A 24,443-nucleotide genomic window follows, 5' to 3' on the forward strand; every position below is an offset into this window, starting at 1 on the left:
ATTGAACTATGGCACATTGAACCGTACGCACACCAGCAATTCACAAGCTATAGATCATCCTTGAGTACAGTACAAGCAACGTAGGCGAATGCACGAACAACTATCACCGGGATACCAGGCCCATAATGCCCCACTGATTCTGTAAACCCAACACTACCGTGACTAAACCGCACGCTGAATCGAATCAGATCGAATACTCGAGCTTGACTCTGAATCGGGAGAAAAGCGACACAAGAGGAGCTTTAAGGTTGATGTCAAGGCTGGGAGATGAAAGGAATCCCTGGAGTAATGGAAAATATAAAAAGTAACTAGCAGAAACATTTTTGCAACATTTTCCCACTCCCTAAAAATTCCTAGAGATTGCAGTAATGGCATCGTTTATGAAAAATTGTCAAGATTCGAAGAGCAATTTCCAACCCAATTTGGCACACAGTTAGCCTGGAGCCTCCGTTCCAGAGAAATTTCTAAAATATTTTTGACTCCGCGTTTCATGAAGGCGAATTGCTGCGATTGAGCTGAATATCATTGGCATTATTAAAAGATTCGCCGACTATTCAATAACCGGTTTTCATCAGCGTGTGCGGGTTGTAATTTTCGTCGATGTGAGAGGGTGGAGGAAGGGTGGTATTGCCTCCGGTATGTATCCACACCTGTCTACCAATGCAATCAGAATTATCGAGTCGCTGAATGTATCAGTGTTATTGTTCGAAATGATCGTTCAAGATTGACTATTCAACTTGTTTTGCAATAACGATTGCCTAGAACTCGTCGCCATTTCAATATATTTTTTTTTATCATCGGATACGGGAGTAGGGATCATATGAAAACACGTCTTTACCATTTTTGGATTTGTTGAATTGTTGAGGGAGATTTTACAAACGAGATTCGTAATTAAATGATGGTGTCGTCCATCATCCGTAACGAGGCAGCCGCTGATTGACGGGATTTTCTCGGTAGAAAAATATTGAGAAAAGTTTTTAGAGGAGAGGTTGCGTTGACATCGAGGGTCAAGGAGAGAGAAATGACTGGCTGCGGAGTGATTAGGGAGCTCGATTTTACGCTTCGTTATTCCGAGATTGCGAGAGCCCATCAATTACTCTGGAATTTTTCATTTTTTAATAATTGACGATTTTAACGACTCTCTCACGTAGGAAATTTCACACTTTTTATTGCAGAATAAAATCGATTAGTTTTCTGGAATATTCAAGAAAATTATAAGTTGATTAAAATTTTTTCTGAAAGCATGTTCAAGGCCTTGTTCAGGAAAATTCAGTCAATTTTTTTACAATTGTATTTTTTCAGACATCTAATAATTGGAGCTATTCGAGCGACTGTTAGGATTGTTAATTAGATATCGCGTTAAATTCAGGAGTCATACAGTTTCAATATTGTCCTCAAGTAATCACAACTGTTTCTGTTGTCTCTGAGATGACAAAATTGCGATAATTGGAGGGAAAACATGGTACTCCATAAAATAAAAGGATCGCAGCAATGCAATGTTTATTTAACGTTTATATACTCCCATAAATTTTTACCGCTGTGATTGAAACGCGAGTCGAATCCCAGTAGACACATGAATACAAACAGCACATGAAAATCTATATGAAAAAGAGAAAAAAAATTGGAGTGTTTCAACATTTATTCTGCCATCATAATATTGCCGCCCAGCTTTCCGTCGAGGCACCGCGGTTCCGGTTGATTTTTTGCTCTCCTATTTTATCAACTCTCCATCGTTTATTTACTGAAATAATCATGAAAAATAGTACATCGTGGTGCATCATTACTGCGCCTCGGGGGGTTGATGATACAGGGGGTGTAGTTTATCCTGGGCGCGAGCTAGTTATTACCACTAGCCCAACGGGTGTAAAAGCCCTTTTATACTCGTAAATCCGTTATCCAAGGCAGGAATCCAAAAGAGATGCTTCCTCTCGAACGAGAAGCCAGTTCACTTTTTTTCTTGAATTATCCTTACGGCCAGTGGGGAGAGGAGTCAAGTTTTTCTGACGCCTCGGTCTCCGTCCACCGTTCATTGGCCTCGTGCTGAAACTTCAAAGTCAATGATCATTTTATTTTCACTGCCTTCATCGTTCCACCACCATTGCGTGAGAATAATCTCGATGGTATCTCAATATTTCCGAGCAAAATTAAACCATGAAAAAAAACAAACTAATTTCATCTTTACATTTTCATTTTAAAAATTTTGAAAGAAAAAAATTTCAACGCTCAGAACTGATCCATCACCTCATTCGCATGCGAGAAGCCCCATGTTCGCTCTTCCTAAAGTTTTTCTCGCGAAAACAAACAACACTTACCCACCAATGCAATTTCTGCATAAGACTCGAGCCATGTTTTTCTTACCGTAATTAATAGACTCAACAAAATATTCTGCACCACCTAAACCAACATTTTCATTACGTTATTCACTTTACTTCCCCCTTCACATGCAATTACGTCATTAAAAACCGCAAGCCAGTATTAAATTCAGCCATGAATTTTCTGTAATTAAATATGCCCCTTAATTCACTCAATCCATACACAATGCACAAATTAAATTGCCTCCATAATCACATTATTCAGTCTCCCTAATTTCCTCTCATGATGAAAGGATCAATTTTTAATTAAATGAGATTGAAAAAAAATGATATAACACTTGTACTAATTGTGAGCCGATTCACGTCAAAAATTACGTGAAAATATTACGTTTTACTATCCGCTGTACATGGAATACGGCAAAAGTGTACGTGAGAACATTACGAGAGGTTTCGGTCCCTGGATATTCACTTGTGCATGAACAACGCTGGGGATTGAGTTGGGCGCCGGGCAGAGACACGGAAGGCACGTGCTTCGATAATAACATGTTTGTTTCGAGAAATGATAGTGTCTTGCCAGACGTAAAGCCCTGTGAAACGGTACAGCACGTGGTGCAACGGTACAGACTGTTCAGGAAGATCGACCTCCCTAGCCGTTAAATCTGTCATTTTCATTGAGATGTAAAAATTTATATTACAAAATGATTTTCGCCGAATTTTTCTAAAGAACTTCCGAAAATTTTCATCTCTAAATTTTTCCAGTGAAAATAATAAATTGTGCTGTTCAACCTCGCAATACATGGAGGCATTGTATGCTGAGAACAATAAATCGTTGCCAAAAATATCTACGAACTACGAACAAGTTAATTTGCTACTAATTGCCATATGCTATGAAAATATTTCTCTATAGATTTACCGATGGCCAATAAGCATACTTGGCAAAAAACTTTTTTTCTCAGTGTATTTTTGAGGAATGGCGGCGGGGGGAGGAAGGGAAGGAGGAGATTTAACGCTACGGTGGCTACATGACCCGTTGCTTATCACTGAAACCCGACTTCCTGCTGCTGAAAACTATCGGCCTCCCCTTCAACTGACACAATGCGAGCAACGGTGCTATGAGGATTTTCTTGAGGCTCTTTCCGTGTTTTCTTTGGTCGATTCTCCGAAGTATTAAGCAGTGATTGCAGTCTACTTTTACCAGCAGACGGAATTCCCGGAGGCGATGTAAGTGCCGGTGGCTGGGTTCTAGGGGATATATGGGTTTGATGGCATCATAGTGATTCATTCTGGAGACGGAAGCGGCTTGGAGGCAGGAAATCAGTGACATACGAGCAGCCTCGATCTGAACTGTGACTGTACTTTCGGGGGATGATCACAATTTTTCATAATGTCGTCATTTTTAACTATTTTTACTCATAATGCTGCGCGGAATGCGCAAGCTCCAGTGACCTCAGCCCGATCAATCATTAATCTTCTGACAGCGTGATTTCGCATATTTATGTTCCGGCGACGGTTATATTCACAAAGGAAATCAAAATGTTTTGGTGGGCTGTGTCGATCAATCAACGTAGTCGTACCTGAGTTTATTTTCTACACCTGTAACTGCGAGTGTTAACACCTGTAGGACTTGGGGCTGACTGACCGTGGAGAATTTATTCTGGACGGCGTGAAAGCAGCAACATAAAATTTCAATTTACAAATGAATATTTTGAATTATTCAATTGGAATATCGTATTAATAGAAAAAAAGAAAAAATTAATTGCATTAATTTTCAATTAAATTGAATGGATAGAGTCGTTGATATATCAGAATTTGATTTCCCCATTTTCATTTACATAAAATTTTTTCAGTGAAAAGAATAACTGTACATCTGTAAAAATTTTGGTTGCTATTCATTTTTGTTTAGCAGCAATTCGTTCGATTCAAAATCATTACCCCACAACATTTTAAAAAATGTTTCTCAAATGTTTCTTTCATTCATGAAATATTGTTCTTGCATTGATGTAATTTATGCCATAATAAGGACACATTGGCACTAACAAATTCACCATGAGCGTATATTCTTGTACAGAGAATGAAAAAAAAAGTAACCGAAGGGTATTCGATACAAGTCCAATCCAGCGGACTCAATAAATCGTGGGCGGTGGCCTCTCACACAACACTGCGTGGATCTTATCGGTATCTCGATCGCAATATACGCTGCCGATTCCTCTCTACTCACGTTGGCGTTTGTGCAAGGGGGATTTTTCCAGGGGGTGTATATGTGCACTTAAGTATACCCGCATTATAATGAGTAATAAATAATCTCTAGTGACTTCCACTCTTTTCGTAAACATAAAACTTGTACAATCATGCGAGGGGGTTAAAATAGTTTAACACGACATTCCAGACAGATGTTTTTTTTTTATAATTATTTTTACGGTTTTTGTCTGAGTGTTTGAGTACTTTCAAATATTTCGAGATTCGATAAAAAAATCAATTCTCGTCCACTGAATTTAACCGTAAAGATGATAGAAATGACAAATATAAAAATAAAAAGCCACGCAATGCCAGAAATTATAACTGTCCGAATACCCCTGAAATAATCCAGTGTTCTACCTCACGTCCTTGTATTTCCAATAAAATTATGTACTTCATACTCATGACTGGACATTAAATACAGTTAAACCGGAAATGGAATGCCCGCGCAGGTGTACCACCATCCGCAGGTTTTCAACTAATGCATATTTTACACATGCTCGGAGATACCCGATGCCCTTTTCACCCCCACCCAGGGTTGGGCACGTAAAATACGTCACGTAAAATACATAGTATTTTACACGTATTATACCATGTATTTTACGTCACCTTTTTCAAACGTATAAAACGTAAAATACATTTTATACAACAACGTATAAAACGTAAAATACATTTTATACAACAACGTAAAATACGTATTATACGTCACGCCGTGTCGCATGGATCACTTATCACTTATCATATTTAGACGGTCCTGTCCGGAGGTGCAATCAGCCTCTCGGCCATTTTACACCCTGCCCTCAGGCAGCCGTCTAGTCGCTGGTATCGAGTATTTGTGCCCTACGAGCTAACTCATAGAGCCCCTTGATCCCGTCCCTGTCGACATGTATATCTATGCAAGTAGACCCGAAGACATTCCATCTGGCTTCATCGAGTCCGCTGCATCTTGTGCATAGGTGAAGAGGATCCTCCTCTGTCAGCCCGCATCTTTTGCATAGGGGGTCAGTCCCCTTGCCTATCCTTGATAAGTACAGAGCCAGGGGCCAGTGTCCAGTGATAAGCCCCACCATAGTACGGAGCTTAACCCTGTTTAGGCCCAACAGGGTCTCTGCCAACTTCCTAGTGGGTTCTCCTAGGAGGGATTTCGTGTGCTTGGCACCCGTCTCCGAGTCCCATCTCTCCACGATCCTCCTATCCGCACGTTCCTTGACCAGGTCCTTCACAAAATCGGTGTGCACGCCTACGTGCTCCACCTCTCCCTGAAAGCCCCTGCAACTACCGTTCTTTGCTAGCTCATCGGCTTTTTCGTTGCCTTTGATGCCAGCGTGTCCCGGAATCCAGGCCACCTCGAGCCGATTATTTACGGCAATTTCCTCCATCAGCTCGACGCATTCACTCACCAGCTTAGAACAACACTCATACCTGAGTATTGCTCTCAGCGCGCGCTTGCTATCTGAGTAGATGAAGATCTTTTTGCCCTTGTCCCCCCTCTCCAGGATCATCCTGGCGCAGGCCCTTAGGGCAGCTAGCTCGGTCTGGAGCACGGTTGCGTGTGAGTCCAGCCCAATGGTCCTCGCTATTGCGGGCCCCTCTGACCAGACCCCCGCACCTGCCCGTCCGCTCACCCGTGATCCGTCCGTATACCAGACTAGTCCACGGGGCGGCACCCAGTCCGCATCCTTTCCTGACGGGGTTTCCCCCCATCCAAGATTGACCGAGAACTTTCTGCGAAAGTGCCATCGGGGTCTGCAGGCGTCAGCACCGCGCGACAGTAGCCCTTCCAGCTCTCTGTCCGGTGTCGCATGGAATTTACATGTTTTTGCACTGATGAGAGTTAAAATATTCAATGAAAAGTCAATTTCATATTTTTCGCGACATCCTAGGTATTTAATTTCCCCGTTCCGCACACTGTCAAGCGCCAACCCTGAACCTAGTAACCCGGCGGATGACTGCTTCTTATATAGAAAAATATATACATTAATAGCTCGATAACAATAATTATACCATTTCAAAAAAGAGTGATTCGTTACTTACGTTGTTAATTGTGGAAGAACTCATGATTTTAATGGAACGCACTTTATTAATAGTTCGTAAATGAAATATAATTATATATATGAGGGGTCTTTGATATACACAAAATTATGAATGTAGCGTATTGGGTCTAGAATAGGTACATCCGCCAATAATGGTACAGGAAGTGGCGGCCATTTTCCCCAGCACTGCTGGTGGCCATTTTCCCCAGCAGTGCTTTCGTTTTTAACACAAATTTCATGAAAAATTGGTTAACCATCCGGCAATTAACGAGGGTAACAAGGAGAATTCAAATTTCATGAAGGTCACAAGGGTAAGAAGTACTATCGTAAAGTAACATTGTTGTGATCCTTTTAATGCTCGTCTCTAGTAACATTTAATAACTCCCTAGTGAATCTCATGAAATTTAGCCATTTACTTATCAGTCTTATCACCCTCATGACATTCGACCTCCACAGCCATTTACATATTTTTTACATTTTATACGTTTTATACGTTTTTTACGTTTTTTACGTTTTTTACGTAAAATACGTACATTCAAAATCCGGTCGAATGTAATAAACCGTAAAATACGTTTTATACGTTTTATACATTTTTTACATAATTTACGTGTATTATACGTGTAACGTAAAAAACCCTAGATCCCACCGATTTACCCAACCCTGCCCCCACCACGTCCGTCTGTGACTTGTAACTAGTAAGAGTCCATGCAGTTTACGTCTGGTGAGACACAGTCTGGTGCCACGATCACGCTCATTGGTACAACCAGGACGACTTTACTCGTAACTGGCCCTACCATGCGTTACCAACAAAGACCATTGCATAATTTTCGTTTCAAAGTAACTGAGGTGGCCAGCTTGTGTCACCAGTTGGAAGTTGAGGAATAGAAGTGGTACCGTTAGTCCGATGGGTTTGGGGTACCGTTCTCAATCCAATCACCTTCAGCATTATGTAATACCGAGATTGTGCTTTTTAAAGAAAAAAAAATCGCCCCGTTCCTGACTTCATTCCAATTATTAATTTGATTTCGCTATATTTTTTTCTTTTCCGTTGACTTTCACTTGAATCAGAACATAATGATTTTCACTATAAGTGTTGAATTATTCCGCAGACTTTTCAATTAGTGAGGAATTGAGAAGGTTTTTTTTGCATTTTTCAACAGACTTTGCGAGACATAAAGTAAATAATTTTAAATAGTTTATGAGAAATTAATTTTTTAGAAAATTTCTAGTACGTGTTGAACAAAAATAGCAATGCAAGAAATGTTATCGTAAGATAATGGTATGCCTATTAAAACAAATGAATGAATATTACCTCGTAATGACTGGATAAATGACGACATTTGTCGAACAAACGCCAAGCGCTTGAGATAAAAATTCATTCCCCACGTTTGTCCCCCCCGGATATAATGGAAAGAACGAAAATAACTGAGGCACACAGTCCTGAGATTCGCACGGGGCTCATGCAAGGCCCTAAACTACACATATCACAATGGAGAATTACTCCACTTTCTACAATCAGTCTTATTAATCTGGAAAGCATGTCCGCGTCTGCTAGCGCCCCCCCCCCCCCCTCCCCGACTCAGCTGTTATCTAAGTCGGAAGCAAATCACCGTGGTTCTCTCTGTCTTTTATTTTACTCGGCATTTTTTTATTCTCTCGTCTTATAATCCCTGAGATAGTTGCGCACAGGCGGGGTCTCTCGAGGCACTTGCGAAACGACACTGGCACGTCTGGGAAAATTTGAGATAATGGAGGAGAGGAAGCCGGGGTAAAAAGCCACCGGATGTTTGTACTTGTAAATCACGGGAGGAAAGAATTGGTGACACGAAGAATTTCGTTTCGAGCGAATAACGGTATTTTTTTCATGAATGACCGAACTTAATGAATTTACGTCGTGTTTCGATCAATCAATTTAATAACTCAGTGTCATATTTCACTCTTCTTTTTCTTCGACGGAAAATAAATTAAACGAATAAATTGAAATAGATTAAACCAATACCCTCACTAATTGCATATTCATAGAAGAACACTTTTCAAAAGAACAAGTTTTCTAATAAAGGAAAAAAAAATTATTCTCATTGAGTGCTGAGTTGAGTGGATGTATATAGAGTAAATTCTCCGTCAAAGCTGTTCTCCCTCAAGAAGAGAGCAATCAGCTGTTATGTTTTGATGAGGAAACTCCCCCTCAATAATTAAACTAGTGTCCAACTCTTGATAAAGTTCCATACAGATTCTCATGAGCATAATCCCAGAATAATTCGGATTATGGGATTTCTCACCTACGTGCAGAAACTTCTTGGGGACCTCTGGGATGGTCTGGAGGTTCTTTCACAAGTTAAAATCGCACATTATTCGCAGATTCGATAGATCGTATGGTACCCTGTAGCCGATGTCACCACGAGTGAGGTCGTTGGTTGCGTTGTTATGCAATACCGAGAAGATATTGTGGCTGGGACTGGGGGGAAGATCACCAGGAAATGCCGGTGTGTACATTTCTCTTAGACCGATAAATTCATACCCACGCAGTCCGCGGACTAATCCTACTCGTTGCGCGTGTGAACATCTAATGTCAAGATCATTCTCAAGGTACTTTAATCGAGAGAATCTCAAAATTAAAGTAAAAATTAGGTGGGAAATTGAGAGTTGTTGGTTGAATTTTTTAATAACACAGGGGAGAAGTATTCTAGATAAGATCTCGTACGAAGGCTGAACAAAATTACACTCTAAAAGTTTTGATAAACATTTTCCAGATTTCTGGAAACGCAATGAAAAATGTTTAATTAAAAAAAATTTAATATTTCTGTTCAAATTCGTTCAATTAGCAACATTTTGCTGAAAATCCCCCAGCAATTTTTTCGCTAATCTATACGAGAATTCCCAGACCTAGAAATTTTCTGTTGCCAACAAAGCGGGTAAGACTTCTGGTATTCACTAGAAAGTTTAAAACTCTATCCATTTCTCCGAAGGCGTGGTTGAGGTCAGGGATTAGGTCGCCATCGCTCCGAATAAAAAGTAATCCTCGCGCGAATGCAGGGCACAGGCCCATTGCGATCACTCAACGATCACGTATCCGTAACTTTTCCTTGTATAATCTTATTGCCCGGTCCCCACGGGTACTAGACACTGGGGAAATGGGGCGAGCAAAGTAGGGAAAGAGAGAAGGGATTCGCAATCTTAACACCGAGAATTACAACAACAAGCGATATGAGGTTGGGAATAAATGTGGCTGAGGGGGTGAAGGGAATAGAATGAATCGATCGAGTACGTGTTTCCTCGTGACGCCAGAAGCACACGGGACTTTCATCTGTGGCTCGCGTGACCCGACCTATCCCTCCCACTTGGGGGTAACATCGCAGCCTTTCTTCTTGACTTACTTATACCCTCGGCTCTTTCTTTCTTTGCGTTTTTTTCAACGGCTTGACGGATTTTTTTTTCAAGTGAAACCCACTCGCGGCGGTTCCATTTGCATCTGAGAGACCAAATGTATTCCAGAATTTCTAATGATGGTTTTCGCGATATTGAGGTTAAATATGGTGACATATTCATGAGAGAATGACAATTGAATTTTATTATGATTTTTTTTCAAGATTTATTGATTTTTGCAGCTCAGTAGGTAGGAAAATTCGATTGTTCATTTCTCCTACTTCACAATGGAAATATTTTTTCTTATTATTTGATCTCTTGAAGGTCTAAAGGCAAAGGTTTTTCTGGATGAAACTCAGAACATAAAAGAGGAAACAAATGTTAGTACATCGCCTGGTGTTTTTATGTTGAAATTGGCAGAATATCGCTTGGTCGATTCTTCTCGGAACTTTTATTCAGAGCTCAGAAATGGAGACCTCAAAAGAAGAGTACTTTGATGTGAGATGATAAAATATTCATGAAATCTCATGCTATTAAACCACTTTTTTAAATGTAATATAATGTTAACAATTAAAAAAAACGTTATAGGCACAACAACTTCATAAATCTCTGATCATTGCACAGGTTAAGTTAAATAGTTAATTCAACTACTGAAACAAACAAAATTAGCTCCATAAATTTATCAACAGAGTAATCCGAAGTGACGCCAATGAATTATGAATCCATTATAAATATTGGAAATTGCTCGATACTCCAGAAAAATTCATCGTCGATTAATGATTATCTCGTAATGGAGTGGTTCTGTCTTCCCTATAAATAAGAGAGGACTGCTGTATGCACCTGTTTCGCCATTTTTTTTTTCATACAAATTGGTGCCGTTCGATAAATTCATCAGCTGTCGAAGAGCAGGATCGAGCGAGCACGATTTTATTAAACTGTTTCGTTCCAGCGTGTTTATTTTAAAAGTTGTCTATTTTTTTTCTCCTATCAATTTTTTTGTGGAACTCGGCGACGTTCAAACAAGACTCTATTAGTAGGTAATTGCATTGCGATGCTCACGGAGAAAGTTCGTAGGGATACGGAAAAGTGGTTTTACTCGGGTATTCACTGATTTCATCAAAGTAGATTGAGTGTCTGTTATGCTGCCGATTTATTGGTACAATGTGAGCAGTTAAAATTATCGCGTCGGAAAGTGTTCAAAGGATTGGAATTTTTATTTAATTATTTGCTAATACTTCCATGGAAAGTAATGAATTATAATAGTGAAATGAGATCAAACAAAAAAATTTTTTTATCCAACTACTCAACTTCTCAAGATGAAATTTTTGCCTATTACAGTAAGTCTCTGTTCCCCACTCTCCGACCATTAATCTACAACTTAAATGTCAATTTTCCACGTCATTATCCAAACGTCGAAGTACAGATAATCGTCTGATCTTCCTCATCTCAAACTAAAATCCCTCAGAAAAGCCCCTCCAGTACATTTTATCAAAGAGAAGAGTAGGAAAAAACTTGGGATCATATTTTCTTGGCGATTTTCCTGGCCATTGAGAGTATAAACTTTGTGAAGCAGGTACTTACACCCTTTATCGCTCTATCTAGGAATTTCCTGGGATACACGAGACCATGCAGAAGACGCCGCGAAATAAAAACCGAAAAGATGGAGTCTGCGAAATTTAAAGCAGGAAAAAAACATTTGAAAAATTAAGAATGTAAAAAATTTCATGGACAACCAGCTTGTGCACGAATCTCGTGCATATCACCAAATGCCCCGGGGCCGAAAATTTAATATGAGAAAGTCCACGAGTGGCGCGTATAACGCGCGTCTGAGGTGAGAAACACCCTGTGGGTTTAGCCGAGTTGGGGCAAAACTTCATGGCAACCACAGCCGAAGATTCCGCCACATTGATAACATTGTTTTCCCTCATCCGGAAACTTTTATTCACCTTGGGCTCCTTCACTCCTTCCTTTTTATTTTCATATTTTTAAATCCTCTTTGTAACCCTGCGCGTCTCGTTATATTACTAACCGTCGCGCCGTATACATAGACGCGCAACCACTGCATTAGCATAATACAGGATAAGCCATTTACTATTGATCTTACCTACCTTTTATGAACATCTTTTGGGGACTCATTTTTTCACTCTGTGAGGGCTGTGTAGGATCGATGTGTAGGTGACAGTTCGAAACACTTTCGAGAATTTTTACGCAGCTTTTATTAACTTCATTTTGTTATTATCTTTCATGGGATTCTTCTCAAATTTTTCGCTTCATGCAGTGGTAAAGGTGGGTTAATCGCCTAGAGGATTAATATACAACAACAGTCTAGTGGCAGCGGAAGATAGCCAATGAGTAGATTCGACAGTAATCCATAAGCCCATTATCTACCATTCGTGGAACCATGTATCTCGATACATCGGATCACTCTCGTAAGATGATTTATCTTGCAATGAGCGGTGGCCGTATCATGATATATTGGTAAGAGATGGTCACACTAATTGAGGGATCGAAACCTCAATGAGCTACTTAGGGTGCCCGAAATTCTGCTACTCCCCAATGATAATTGATCACTAATCCTCAGACTAGGTCAAACAGACCCATCTTCAATGTTTTGTCCATAATTACTTGTTATTGTGGAATAGGTTACTTTGTTATTAATTGCATAATGTCAGTAATAATCACTAATGATTGGCCCTTTTGATGATGTTACAGGCGCGGTGGAGTGTCTTCTGGATATTATGCTTGGTCTGCTCTGCTTGGATACCACGGAATGTCATCGCTAAAGCTGGTGAGTGAAAGTTCATTATTCTATGCTACGAAACTCCATGAAACAATTATTAAAACTCCATGGAGAGAAAGTTTTGATTACAATTACACAAAGCGGAATAATTTGTTGGAGTTTGATAAGCACTTCGTGAATCTGGTGAATGGGTATACAAATAGCTGATAACAACCATACTATTCAATACTAACTTGGAGCTCTCATATTCAATATTTTCTTATTAGTTAACAACTTAATCATTTTTATTTTGACAGTAAAGATAAATAATTCATTAATATTTAATAATTCTTCAATCGCTGCTGAAATTATTAGAAAAATTTTACATGATGATATTTATTTCTTTCAAATGAGTCATTTGTATGTATCGTCGTACGAATTTATCTCCAAATAGAACATTGCTTTTGTACCACTGGCCATACAACAGATAGTGCAATCCCCGGTAAATACTAAATAGCTCCAGCTTTTCGATGTGCGAACTACTAAAGTCTCGTCTACGAGCAATGGCCAGGTTAACCAACAAATCCGTTCCTACAAAGGATTGGAGTAGCTGACAAAATGATCAACAAATAGTCGGACTCGGGCCACCAACAGTTGGATCCCCCCGCTGGGGATATATCGGTGCCAGATATTCAAACGCGTAACGAGCCCATTCTCCACTGCACTTTACACGCCCAACTGATTTACTTCTTGCGCAATTGCTCTGATATTCATTCTACAGAGGGCTTACATGGCAGTTAGAAATCTGGCAAGTGGAAATAGTGTGTACTGCCGGGTACTATTAGAAAATATCGTGGGAATGTTACCTTTTTTGTCGTTGGAAAAATTCACTTTGTAACGGAGAATAAAGCAGAAGCAGTTCACCGGAGGAATTATTTCAACCATAAGCGATGAAAAATTCCGGAGGGGTGGGGAGGGAAGAGGTAGATTAGCCCGCAAGAATTGTCTAGACCGATGCGTAGATGACACCTCAATCATCTCTGGAATAAATGGAAAAAAATGGGAAAATTTGATAAATTCATGATCAGATGAGAAAAAAAAAATAATTATTACATATCAAATGACAGTTCTGAATATTAATTTATGATCGGAGATATGTGCAAAGCAAGCAGTGGCAATGACGCTCTTTTATGACCATATACTTAAATAATATTCATGGATAGAAATCTGGCATTTTTTAGTTTCCGTTTAGGAATTTAATCCACATTTGGATACGAGTCGGCATGAGATATTACTAGGAAATGAGGAAGTCCATACTTTTGTAATTGGCAAAATGCGGAAGGGAATTCAAGTTTAATACGTCTTCCAGGGGGATGGTACCGGCTACCGCACAACACAAGCGTTTACTTAAACAAAAAATCCCTTGATTATGGGCCATCAGCCGACTCTTCACTAATAGTAATAAACGCCCACTTTGAGGTATGGGGTGGTGTTCTCCAAATGGATCCATTTGTGTTGACTCCTCCCTGCTGTGATTTTCGTAACTTGCAGTCGTAAAACCACCGCTATGGCAGGGCACAGAGCAACAGTTTCATTCACACTTCGTAGGTCGGGGAATAATTGTCTCAAATTGGAGATATTGCCCTCGATTTCAGAACGAAGCCACTTGTTCGAGGACATTATGAGACTGACAGCCCATATTAAGACTTTCAGAAGGAAATGCTCAATAATTGATGAGTATATAATAAATTCAGTCATTCAGATTTTTTTGCATAAATAAATTAAAAAAATATATTGAATTACATTAATTCAATTGATTTTCTTTTGTAATTGTTTAAAAATATTACGTCAATCAAGAACACTATCTCCGATTTTTGCAATCATATTTTCTCTTTTATTCTATCCCTTCACCCAAAGAGTTACATTCCAAAATAGCAAATAAAATCCAAGTGAAAGCTTCAATCACAATTTTTGTAACTAGAAATATTCTTCAACTCCCCTTGCGGTACAGAACAGTCTAAATAGATCTGAAAAGTCATGCGCTAAAAACGATTGAAACATTCTGTAGGAATCGCTGTCAATTCTTTTCTTCAGCTTCAGTAACAACAGATAGATGAAATTCATTGAGCCAACAAAGGGGAGATTAGCAAATAGTGGAGTTAGACTTGGCCTCCCGCTCTTCCTCTCTCAGTTGAAAGGTTAAACCCCTGGTACTGGTATAATGGCAGATACCCCGAAGCATTATAAGGAGGATGTGCAAGCAGTGATGCCGCTCCTCTCGATTCACCACCTTTTATTCAATCTTTTTTTCCGTTCACTGGCTTAACACACGATGACATTTTCACTTGTTCCTTATATTCGCGTGCCTCGGCTTCTTTTTGAAATTTCATGTCTGGCCGGTGAAACATGAAAGCAAATGGAAATTTCATCTGAAATTTCTAATTTCTCTGGAACCTCATCCAAATAGGCATTCTTGAAATAAAAATAGAGTCTCCTAAAATGCCAGTTAAAAGATCGTTTGTGGATGCATCATTCGAATTCTTTCTCCCGATTTGGCGAATCCTTTCCTCAAATTTTTGGGCTTTCCTGCCATAAAATCACGGTAGAATTACTATGAAATGTTCCCGTCATAGTGACAAAGGTCAAATAAAAAAATCCACCCCTGAAGATAAATAAAACTCCAGTGCAAAAAATACTGCCCGAGCTGACAGTCACGTGTGGGCTGCACGATGTTAACGCTGTCGGAACTCCGTATTGAGCCGACGGTTAGAGGCATTTTGAACGGTAAATTTTGATTATCCAATAACTCATCGCAAATGCATCTAATTATGGCGACGCAGGAAGTGTTAACTTCACTCTACCCCACTCCCTGTCCAATGTTACTTTTCACCTATTCGACAGGTGCGTCGTCGGTTCTATTTTCACAATTCACTTTTATTATTCCACAAGCGATTAACCCCACAGTATGAAAATGCAAAGCAACCATTAACTGGTAAATGTTTCATTAAAATTCACCAGAAATGTCAACTGGTCCATAAAATGTCCACAAATTGACATTCATTTTTTATCCCGTTGCATTTCCCATTTGTATTTTTTCATTCATTCAGCGTATTTATTACGAGGACGACGATAAGATTACAGTTTTGTTGAGATTTAATGGTAAACTGGCTATTACGATAGTTAATCGACTTTTAATTTCACTTTTCATGCGTTTATATCTAGTTATACAAATTAGTGTAATTGGTTTGCATAATAAAGTGAAGTTTTGACTGATTCCATCCAGCGGAAATCAGAATCACGTGAAGAAAAAATAATTAGAGAATTATTCATGAGTCAGTGAATTGTTTGTTTTATTTTCTGTATTTTGTTATTTATCATTGCCGTAATTACAAATTTTTAATTTTCAGGACTATGTGAGGAGGTGACAGGCCAGGCCAACATCATTCTAGACATCGAGGAGAGCCGAGGCAGCGGTGAGTACATTTGAATTCGCGAAACTATGACGTTTATCAAATTCACTCGCAGAACTGTTGTGCGAATACTCGCATAAAGTTTAGAAAGGTGCCAAGACTCATCCCGTCACGGTTGTAAGAACATGCTTATGTTAGTGCACGCGATGACTCTGTCCGATCCCCGAGGACACGGATTTTACCAGTCGTCTTCTCTTTTACTCTTCATTCACTGCACTTTGATCATAAATTATTCATGATGCAGCTTTGTTAAGCCCTTGTCGTAGGCAACTCAATTTTATTAGAGTACTACGTCTATACTTTAAAACGCCGCAAGTTTGTCTTTTCCATTCTGAAAATTCACTAGTCAAATTGCATTCGATAAAGTTTATGGGAAACAACAGGAATTATTGTGATCCTTAGTTTCTTGATTTATTTTTCAAATACATTCAATGGTAAGTTATGCAAAAAGGTATCGATCAGAAACATGTATCAAACTCGTCAAATTAACTCTTAAAAGACGGAATCACAAAGTCAAATGAATTTTCTCCTCCGCTTTTTCCAATGTCGGCAAAGTTTTTCAATCAAAAATAAATATCTCGATGAACAAGGTGTCACGAAATATTTCAAACGCAATTGGGTAGCTGCAAACCCCCCGAGAAACATCAATTATCCTCCATACATTTGATTCCATGAGGATCCACATGAGGAAGTAATTTTCCCTCGCTGTGCAATGGGTGCCAGAACATAGTTTTACGATCTTACTCGGATACAACGAACTAGGCCCCATCATTCCCGTCGTGATATACCTGCCCACCACCGTAGTCAGCTCATTTGTTAAGTTCGATCATAATCTAGAGCTCAGCTGCATCAGCGCCGCCAGTCCACATGCTGATGATCATTAACTTCTGCAGATCCATCAGGAGATGGCTCATTAAAAGTTAAATCAATATCTGTTCGTTTCGGATAATTTTAGATTTTCAATAGCTCTCGATGACAGCTCATCATTTATCGTCACTTCACTTCATATTCCGAAGAATTTTTCATTAGTTCGGGCGGAGGCTTTATTTGTTATTGATTAAACTGATGGTAAAAAAATTTCGTCAACTCGGAAATTTTAATGACAGAAAAAATCAAATTTCTGGACAATTTATCTTTCTAAAATAAATTTGTCAAACTTTTAATTAGAACTTTTCCTGAGATTCCAATTCTACGTGAATTAAAATGTTTATTTCATACTTATTTATTTTCTTTCTCTTGCACTCATCATTTTTTGTCTCATCGACACAGCATATGACCAACCAACCGTGCCAGAGGAACTTCCGGTCTCGGGGAATCCGTACAATGAGACCACCCTGGAGTTAATATTCCCCGGTAAGGCGCCCCTCTTCACCCTCAACGGGAAAAAACTGCGTCTGTTGAAGCCATTAGATAGAGACAATGAGAATTTGTCGCACGTCGTCTTCCAGGTAAGGCCAATCATTTGTTCAGGTAATGCATTTTACATCATCTCTGTCTTTGAATAGATCTTTCTATTTATACAGTGGGTAAGTGAAAAAGATCTTTATATTTAAAGTTTTTTGACTTGTCGATTATCTCCACGTGCATTTAAATAAAAAATCATTCGTCTGAGTGAACAAAAAAATTGAGTTCATGGGTCACGAATTGGTCTGATCCACAAGTAATTTTCTACTTGTGAGCAATTCTCGAATTGGATTTCGAGTAGTATTTCTTTCCACGAGAGAACATAAATATTTTCTGAAAAGAGTTCAGTGATGATGAAGTCATTCGCTAACTGTCGGAGACATTAAATCCCATTCAGGAAAGAGCTTATGAAATTGTCAGTTTCAGAGATACGCCAAATCAATTGAAATAGTTTCAGACAAAAACGATACTGAAATTTAATGATGGAAATTTTTAATGGAACATAGATATATACGATAGAATATACAATTACAGGACAAGAGGGTTTCAACTAGAAACAGACCGGAAATTTCACAACTCACTGGAATATTTCATTAAAACCTAAATATTAATTACCAAAACGAATCCGTCTCATCCATAAAGATATCTCCATTGCCATCTGCTCCGTGGCTAAATAGCCTCTCCATTTATTTAATTTAGCGTAAAAAGACACTTACATTGCATGAAAATAGTAATGAATTACCGAAGGAAGAAAATGCCCGTTCATGAACGTAATACTCCAGGTTGTCTCTCTTCAGACGCTCTAACGGTTCATGAATCTCGTTATTTTGCCCCATTGCAAAGAGTCATATTTTTCTCCTCCTCTCATCACAGCTATTCTCCGGAGACAAACAGCAGGCAGGTGGCTGTCTGCTGATGCTAGCTCATGCTTAACAAATCACCTGATCGAAATACGCTGACTTTGATGAATAATTTCTTTTCTTTGGTCATTTCCAGTTGGCCTGCACTGTTAAATCAACGAATAAGAAGAGAATCATTCCAGTTATTGTCAGGGTGTCTGATATCAATGATAATGCACCCAAATTTATCAACACACCGTACGAAGTTACAGTACCTGAGGTGAGTTAACTAGATGTATTCTATGTATTTCAATTCACTTTTATGACAGCTAATAAGGTAATTTAGAGAAGGGGATTTAATGGGGAGAATTTGAGAATTTTTTTATTTCAATTATTTGAATAATATTAATATTAATGAGCATACGTGGCTAAGGAATTCGGATTTTGTGGCATTAACTCCAGACAACCCATATATTCTCCCCTAGTACGAATCCTTAATGAGATATGACTCGAGCTCATAGGCAGAAATAATTCCCTATAGAGGTAACACCGATTAAAAACTCAATCACCTCGATCCCGGAAGCTGGATCACTCTTCCACTCTCGATTACTTTTTAACGACATCATGTATTGCTCAACATGATGATTTCAGTGTTATAAAAATACGTAATGAGAACGTCATGCCCTCGAGAATGTTCATGGAAATCCAATCGGTGGAGAATGTCCACATCTTCGGCAAACGGCTGCTATGAAATTTGCTCCTGAAATACCGTTTTTTTTCGTGGCTTAAACACATCAATTATTACCATTTTATTAGTATCATGAAGTGGTCTGTTAACTGTTCCAAAGTGTTTAGATCGTTAAACCGGGTTCTCCAGGTGATTACCTGCAAAAAGACTGGTGATTACACCTGTGAGCCATTCGCCTTCACTTGTAAAGAAAGAAAATATCGGCTGTCTCCCAGTGAAGACTATCCCGAGAGAAACAAAAACCCACGTTGTGTTTATACTCAAGTTTTTTACCCTCTCGCAAAATTGTTGCATCACGAGTTTAATTAGTTGTGAGAGGGCGCGTAATTGCAAAATATGTCTGGGCATCGTCGCTCGGCACGTGGAATGATTTTAACAAGGCATTACCACGGGATGACGAGTTATATATAAAGTAAAATATAAACACAAAAAATTATGAAATTCTATCGCCTTTTCCGCATATCAAAAACCGTTATAATAGAATTGCGCTGAGTTTCGCGTCATTACGGGGGACGATGTGTATACCGGTTTGCGGTTGCCACAATTTGACGCGCATTCCCATGTCGACAAAAAATTATTCAAGGTGGAAGAGAGGAGAGAGATTCTAAATGTTATTCGAATGACGTCCAGGGGGGGAGGAAGTATTTCATTCTACTTATGATGGATTTAATCAGTTGTGCATTAATTTGGAGAACTTTTAAATATCGTCTCTTCTGATAATTAATTTAGTTCATTCATTGGGACCATTTTTTTTCAATTCGTTGAATACGCAATTTTTTTGTCCTGTCGTAAAAAAAATTTCCTCCATAATTGATGTCGTTAAGTCACGGAGAGCAGAAAATTGAAGCTAATTGGAAGACACTTACCGTAAATAACGTATGGGAGTGTATCTTTTAACGAAGAATCATTCATCTTAATATTTTATTCGCAATATTGCTGAATTTTCGAAAAAATTAATTAATCATTTCACCGAACTTTTCAACGTTGTAAAATTGGATCCAATTGTTCCGCTCAAATGGCTCCTAAAATTGCTTAGCTATTCTGGAAAGTCTCTCCTTAATTTTCCAAGAGTGCAGGTCTAACTGAAGAATCCCTCGTAATAATTAATGACTCTAATAAATGGCTTCGTAGAAGAAAAAAATTTTACAAATGCCCACAGACTGAAACATTTTATTTGCGCATAAAATTTTAAGTTGTATTGCTTCCTGAGGTTTTATATAAAAAAATTTCTCTCATCCCAATAAACTCGATCTTCTCCGTGAAATGAAACATTTTTATGGAACCACTCTCGTCCCCCATAAACCCAAGATGAATAATTTTTTTTTGTTTTCAGCTGACACCAGTTGGATCGACGATATTCCAGAATGTTGTTGCGACAGACGCTGATGCTGGTGTCAATGGACTCGTCGAATACTCGATAGTGCCTGGTGATGGAACTGGAATTGGCAACAGCGATGGCGTCGGAAGGGATAGAATAACAACTGCCGATGGTTATGGTTACTTCAGCATCAATTTACCACATCAGGGACAAGTCACGGTTAATCGTACCCTGGATTACGAGAAAACACAGAGATACCTTGTGACTATACTGGCATCGGTGAGTGTCACCCAGAATTTTTGTGAAATCCTCAGCTGGAGAATGCTCTCTAACTTTACGATCGACCGTACTGAATTCTCAATAAATCCTCGGGACTCTTGGACGTTGTCCAGAGTCCGGGTAATTGCGTCCATCCCATTTGGAAGCTTTTGGCGAAATTTCAACTGGAAAATGTTTCCACGCTACTATTTCATGTTTCATTGTGGAGAATTTAAGGTTCTCCCGGTCTAGACTATTCATTTTTGTTTTGTGTATCCTCACAATTTTAACAGTGTAATCAGTAATAGATAAACTAACCGCCTAAATGACAATCTCCCAAAAAAATGAAAACGAAACTAAAATGCTAATCGGAGTCATGTACCCCGGATCAGGTGTACATTTTTCCCCCATTCCCGGAAGGATTTATCCTTGAATTATGCATTAGAACTGGCCGCCTAGAGGGATGTTATCTCTTTTAAGATCCAATTGATCGGGAAAAAATGGTGTCTCCCCGACGCAACATTTAAAACTCGAAAACCGGTGCTGATGGCATTGGTCATGTGGGCAGCATGTGACTCACCACCGCCATATTAGTACGGCAAATGCCCCCACTGTGAGACTCCTACAGGTGTTTGCCGTGAAATAATCAGAATTCATTTTTTCCGATCGCAGAAATAATTATCCCCGTCATTACCATTCGTCCTCATTTATTCATTGATTACTTGCAAAGTTTGAACTGAGAGACGATGGCCACTGGAAATAGTATGAATGCACGCACTCCAGTTGTAGATTATTCAACTCGTCCAGTATTTCCATTTGCATATCGCTTCCCTTCGATATTTTATCATTTTTTTCAACTCCTGTTTCGCTACTCCTCTCAACTCATTCAACTAAAATTATTTAACTGCATCCGATCACGTGGCACTGTTTATGCATAGAGGCAATGTAGATTAGACATCGTCACACGCAGGTATCCAATAGTGCATAATTCCTAGCGATCTGGCATTTCCATTTGCTGATACGAAGCTGAACCAGCCTTTTAGAAAATTTCCTTCCTTCTCCATTCATTTTTCCCCTCTCGCAATACTTGGATACTTGATACTTTGATATATTTATTGTTGTTACTACATCCTTATCCCGCAACTTTATTATTGAGAAACGCAGACACCTAGCATATGAATATCCTCAATTATTAGGCGGGATTTTTATTTATTTATAAAGAACTAGCTTTACTCCGCATTTGGGGGGGGGGGGGGCAATTCTTCATTTGTAAACTGACTCACTAATTTTTAACGATAAAATATCCCTGAAAACTTTTTTTGTTCTCTCTGCAAATGTCTTCTTGACCTAATTCTATTTGTCAAATGTGTTTTAATGACAACAGTGGTTCAGCCAATGGGAGTAGCAAAAAAACTGTTTATGTACGGGTGCTTCTTTCAATGCGAGGATATCAGTGAGTAGATAACCTATGCAATAACGTGCTGCGTTAGTCACCGTCTGGTTTTCAACGTTGTTAGAGTGAATTTGCACCTATCCGTTACCATTTCAATAATAATAATAAAAATTATGAAAAAATTGGGAGTGCGTGATAAGAATTACTCTGCACTTTCACTGAAAGACACATACGTTGGGAGGAAAACTCGTGAAACTTGTTTCGGATAAATTAGCATTTATAAATCTGCCACTGTGTGCTCCTCTCTCCCCGCGCGTTAATCACTAGTTTGGGTGAGTCTTATGGCGTTCTAGGGTTTGTGGGGGGTCTTGGAGATATATGACGTGAATCTGTCCGGGGAAAAGCGAGATATTTCTCAGAGTTGAGGGCATTCGTACCTAGGTGGGCCTCATCCGGAGTTAAGTATGGATGCGTTAATGGAGAGGTATCTTTATGAGGCCCCTTCAAAGTGAAAGTTATTAGGCTTATTATAGATCCTTCTGGGTTCTGGGTACATGAACGCAGGATAATTGATAACAAATCCTCATATTCCAATGATCCAGCACGGAGAGAAATGTTCAATAAAAATGATATATCTTCTCCCTAAATGTGGTTAAAATTTTATGGAGCTCAATGTTCCATAATTTTTATTAAATAATTCTCTCTGTAGGTGGGAATGCCTTTTGATTTTCTTATAAAAAAAAATATATATATTAGAATGATCTAGCGAATTTACTAATCTTTTTTTGATTAAAAATAACGTAATCCGGGAATTCGTCAATACGCGATAAATTTCATCATTAAAGTGGATCATGTCTGATTAATCAAATAAATGAGGAAAAGCAGAGCCAAATGTGTGGGCGAGAGTTGAAATTATCCGTCTATTGATAGGCCATCCATGGAGAGCAATTTTATCCCGTGGCTCGTAAACCGTTTATGAGGTGATTGCACAGAAACTTGAAAGACGTTTCCGGAAATTGTCTCGGCGCGGTGCGTGTGATGAGGTATCATCTTGTCTGGAAAAACGCAATACATCAATCGATCGACGATCAATGCTGCAAGATTATAATCATGATTGACTTTTATCGGCGCTCCTGTTTGTACGGTTGAGCAACTTTGAGGTGTGAAACTCGTTTAATTCCCGGAAAAAGCAACTTCCATCTTTGATCGTCACTTTTGCAGCTTTTCGATTCCTTCAATTTCTTGGAAATATGGCTGATACCTTGCATATTATCATAATTAATCGAATTATCATAAAACTAGTCTAATTCTGAAGATTGAAATGAAAAAAAAATATATATATAGATCAAGTTTAGCCAACTGCAGTAAAACTGTGGAAAATTAAAAATTTCGAATTTGAAATCGAAAAAGTACTTAAGAGATAATATTCTGCCTACAGTCTAACCTTTCCTTTGTGTTGAAAATAGAAAGACTCCCAATATTTTTCTGTCAACTGGAGTTATGACGCGTGAGAATTGAGAATATGCTGTCTTAACAAACAGAAAATGCGAGTGTAGGATGGCTCAAGAAATAACACCTCCCCTGGGGGCCTATTGTTTATTATGTGCTAATATCGAATATCGGGTAGGTCGGGAGGTCGCTGGAGGACGCCTATAACGGTGGTGTTGATTTCCAAGAGATTCTAGTGAAAACGAATCATAGGAAAATGAAAATTCTAAGCGCCTCCAACGTAAATAAGAAAATCTGATCTCTAATAAAGGTCTAGGGTGTCGTGAACCAATAAAAATTTCATCTCCAGTTCCCCACTATCTATACCTACCTAATTGAAAATCCAAATTTTTGACGCAGTAATAGTTTGTATTTCCACCTTGCTTGTCTTGATACTTTATTTAAGTGTGAAGATAGTAATCAAAGTGATTAATGGGGGATGTAACAGACAATGACAATTTCAACTCCTGAGATAAAATAGTCATCGATCAATGTTTTTCACATTTAAACGTTTGAAATAATTAAAAATGATGGCATTAAACCTAGTGAAAGTGTTACTGTTCTCAACATTAATGACTGCAGCGATTGCAATTGAGGAAACTACTGTATCAACGGTGAGTGGAGACCGATGGAATGCCACCTGGGTCGACGCCCAACTGATGTCAACGTCATTCTATTTGAATCAAGCTTCACTATTCGATCAATCTTTCTCCATGCTTTGTTTCCTGAATATCTCCTCCCACATGTTTTCTTATAACCATAAACATCAATTAAAGAACAAACGTTGTGACTAAATGATCACATTGTTGTTTGAATTGATCATATTATTTTCTATTCAAGAATAATTGAGAATAATAACAAGG

General features: G+C 38.8%; 1 protein-coding gene and 1 long non-coding RNA gene across 10 annotated transcripts in view; one reads left to right on the top strand and one right to left on the bottom strand.

The window, feature by feature from the left end:
- LOC135160889 (cadherin-99C) overlaps positions 1 to 24,443 on the top strand; it is a 75,597-nt gene that overhangs the window by 40,549 nt on the left and 10,605 nt on the right. For 2 of the 9 annotated variants that reach the window (XM_064117998.1, XM_064118008.1), the window contains 5 exons: positions 12,656 to 12,731; positions 16,070 to 16,135; positions 17,402 to 17,580; positions 18,533 to 18,655; positions 20,457 to 20,720. In XM_064117998.1, coding sequence (XP_063974068.1) covers positions 12,656 to 12,731; positions 16,070 to 16,135; positions 17,402 to 17,580; positions 18,533 to 18,655; positions 20,457 to 20,720 — 708 coding nt within the window. Of the gene's footprint in view, positions 1 to 12,655; positions 12,732 to 16,069; positions 16,136 to 17,401; positions 17,581 to 18,532; positions 18,656 to 20,456; positions 20,721 to 22,182; positions 22,425 to 23,719; positions 24,195 to 24,443 lie in introns of those variants that run through there. The other 7 variants (XM_064118025.1, XM_064118035.1, XM_064118040.1 and 4 more) reach the window with 7 other exon arrangements.
- Positions 1,622 to 8,145, bottom strand: LOC135160768 (uncharacterized). The gene is made up of 2 exons (XR_010298630.1): positions 7,893 to 8,145; positions 1,622 to 2,046 (listed from the first exon to the last, which is right to left on the bottom strand). It is a non-coding gene; the product is annotated as an uncharacterized LOC135160768 (long non-coding RNA).

The sequence above is a fragment of the Diachasmimorpha longicaudata genome, chromosome 1, assembly GCF_034640455.1.
Source record: "Diachasmimorpha longicaudata isolate KC_UGA_2023 chromosome 1, iyDiaLong2, whole genome shotgun sequence".
NCBI classification, from domain to species: Eukaryota; Metazoa; Arthropoda; class Insecta; order Hymenoptera; family Braconidae; genus Diachasmimorpha; species Diachasmimorpha longicaudata.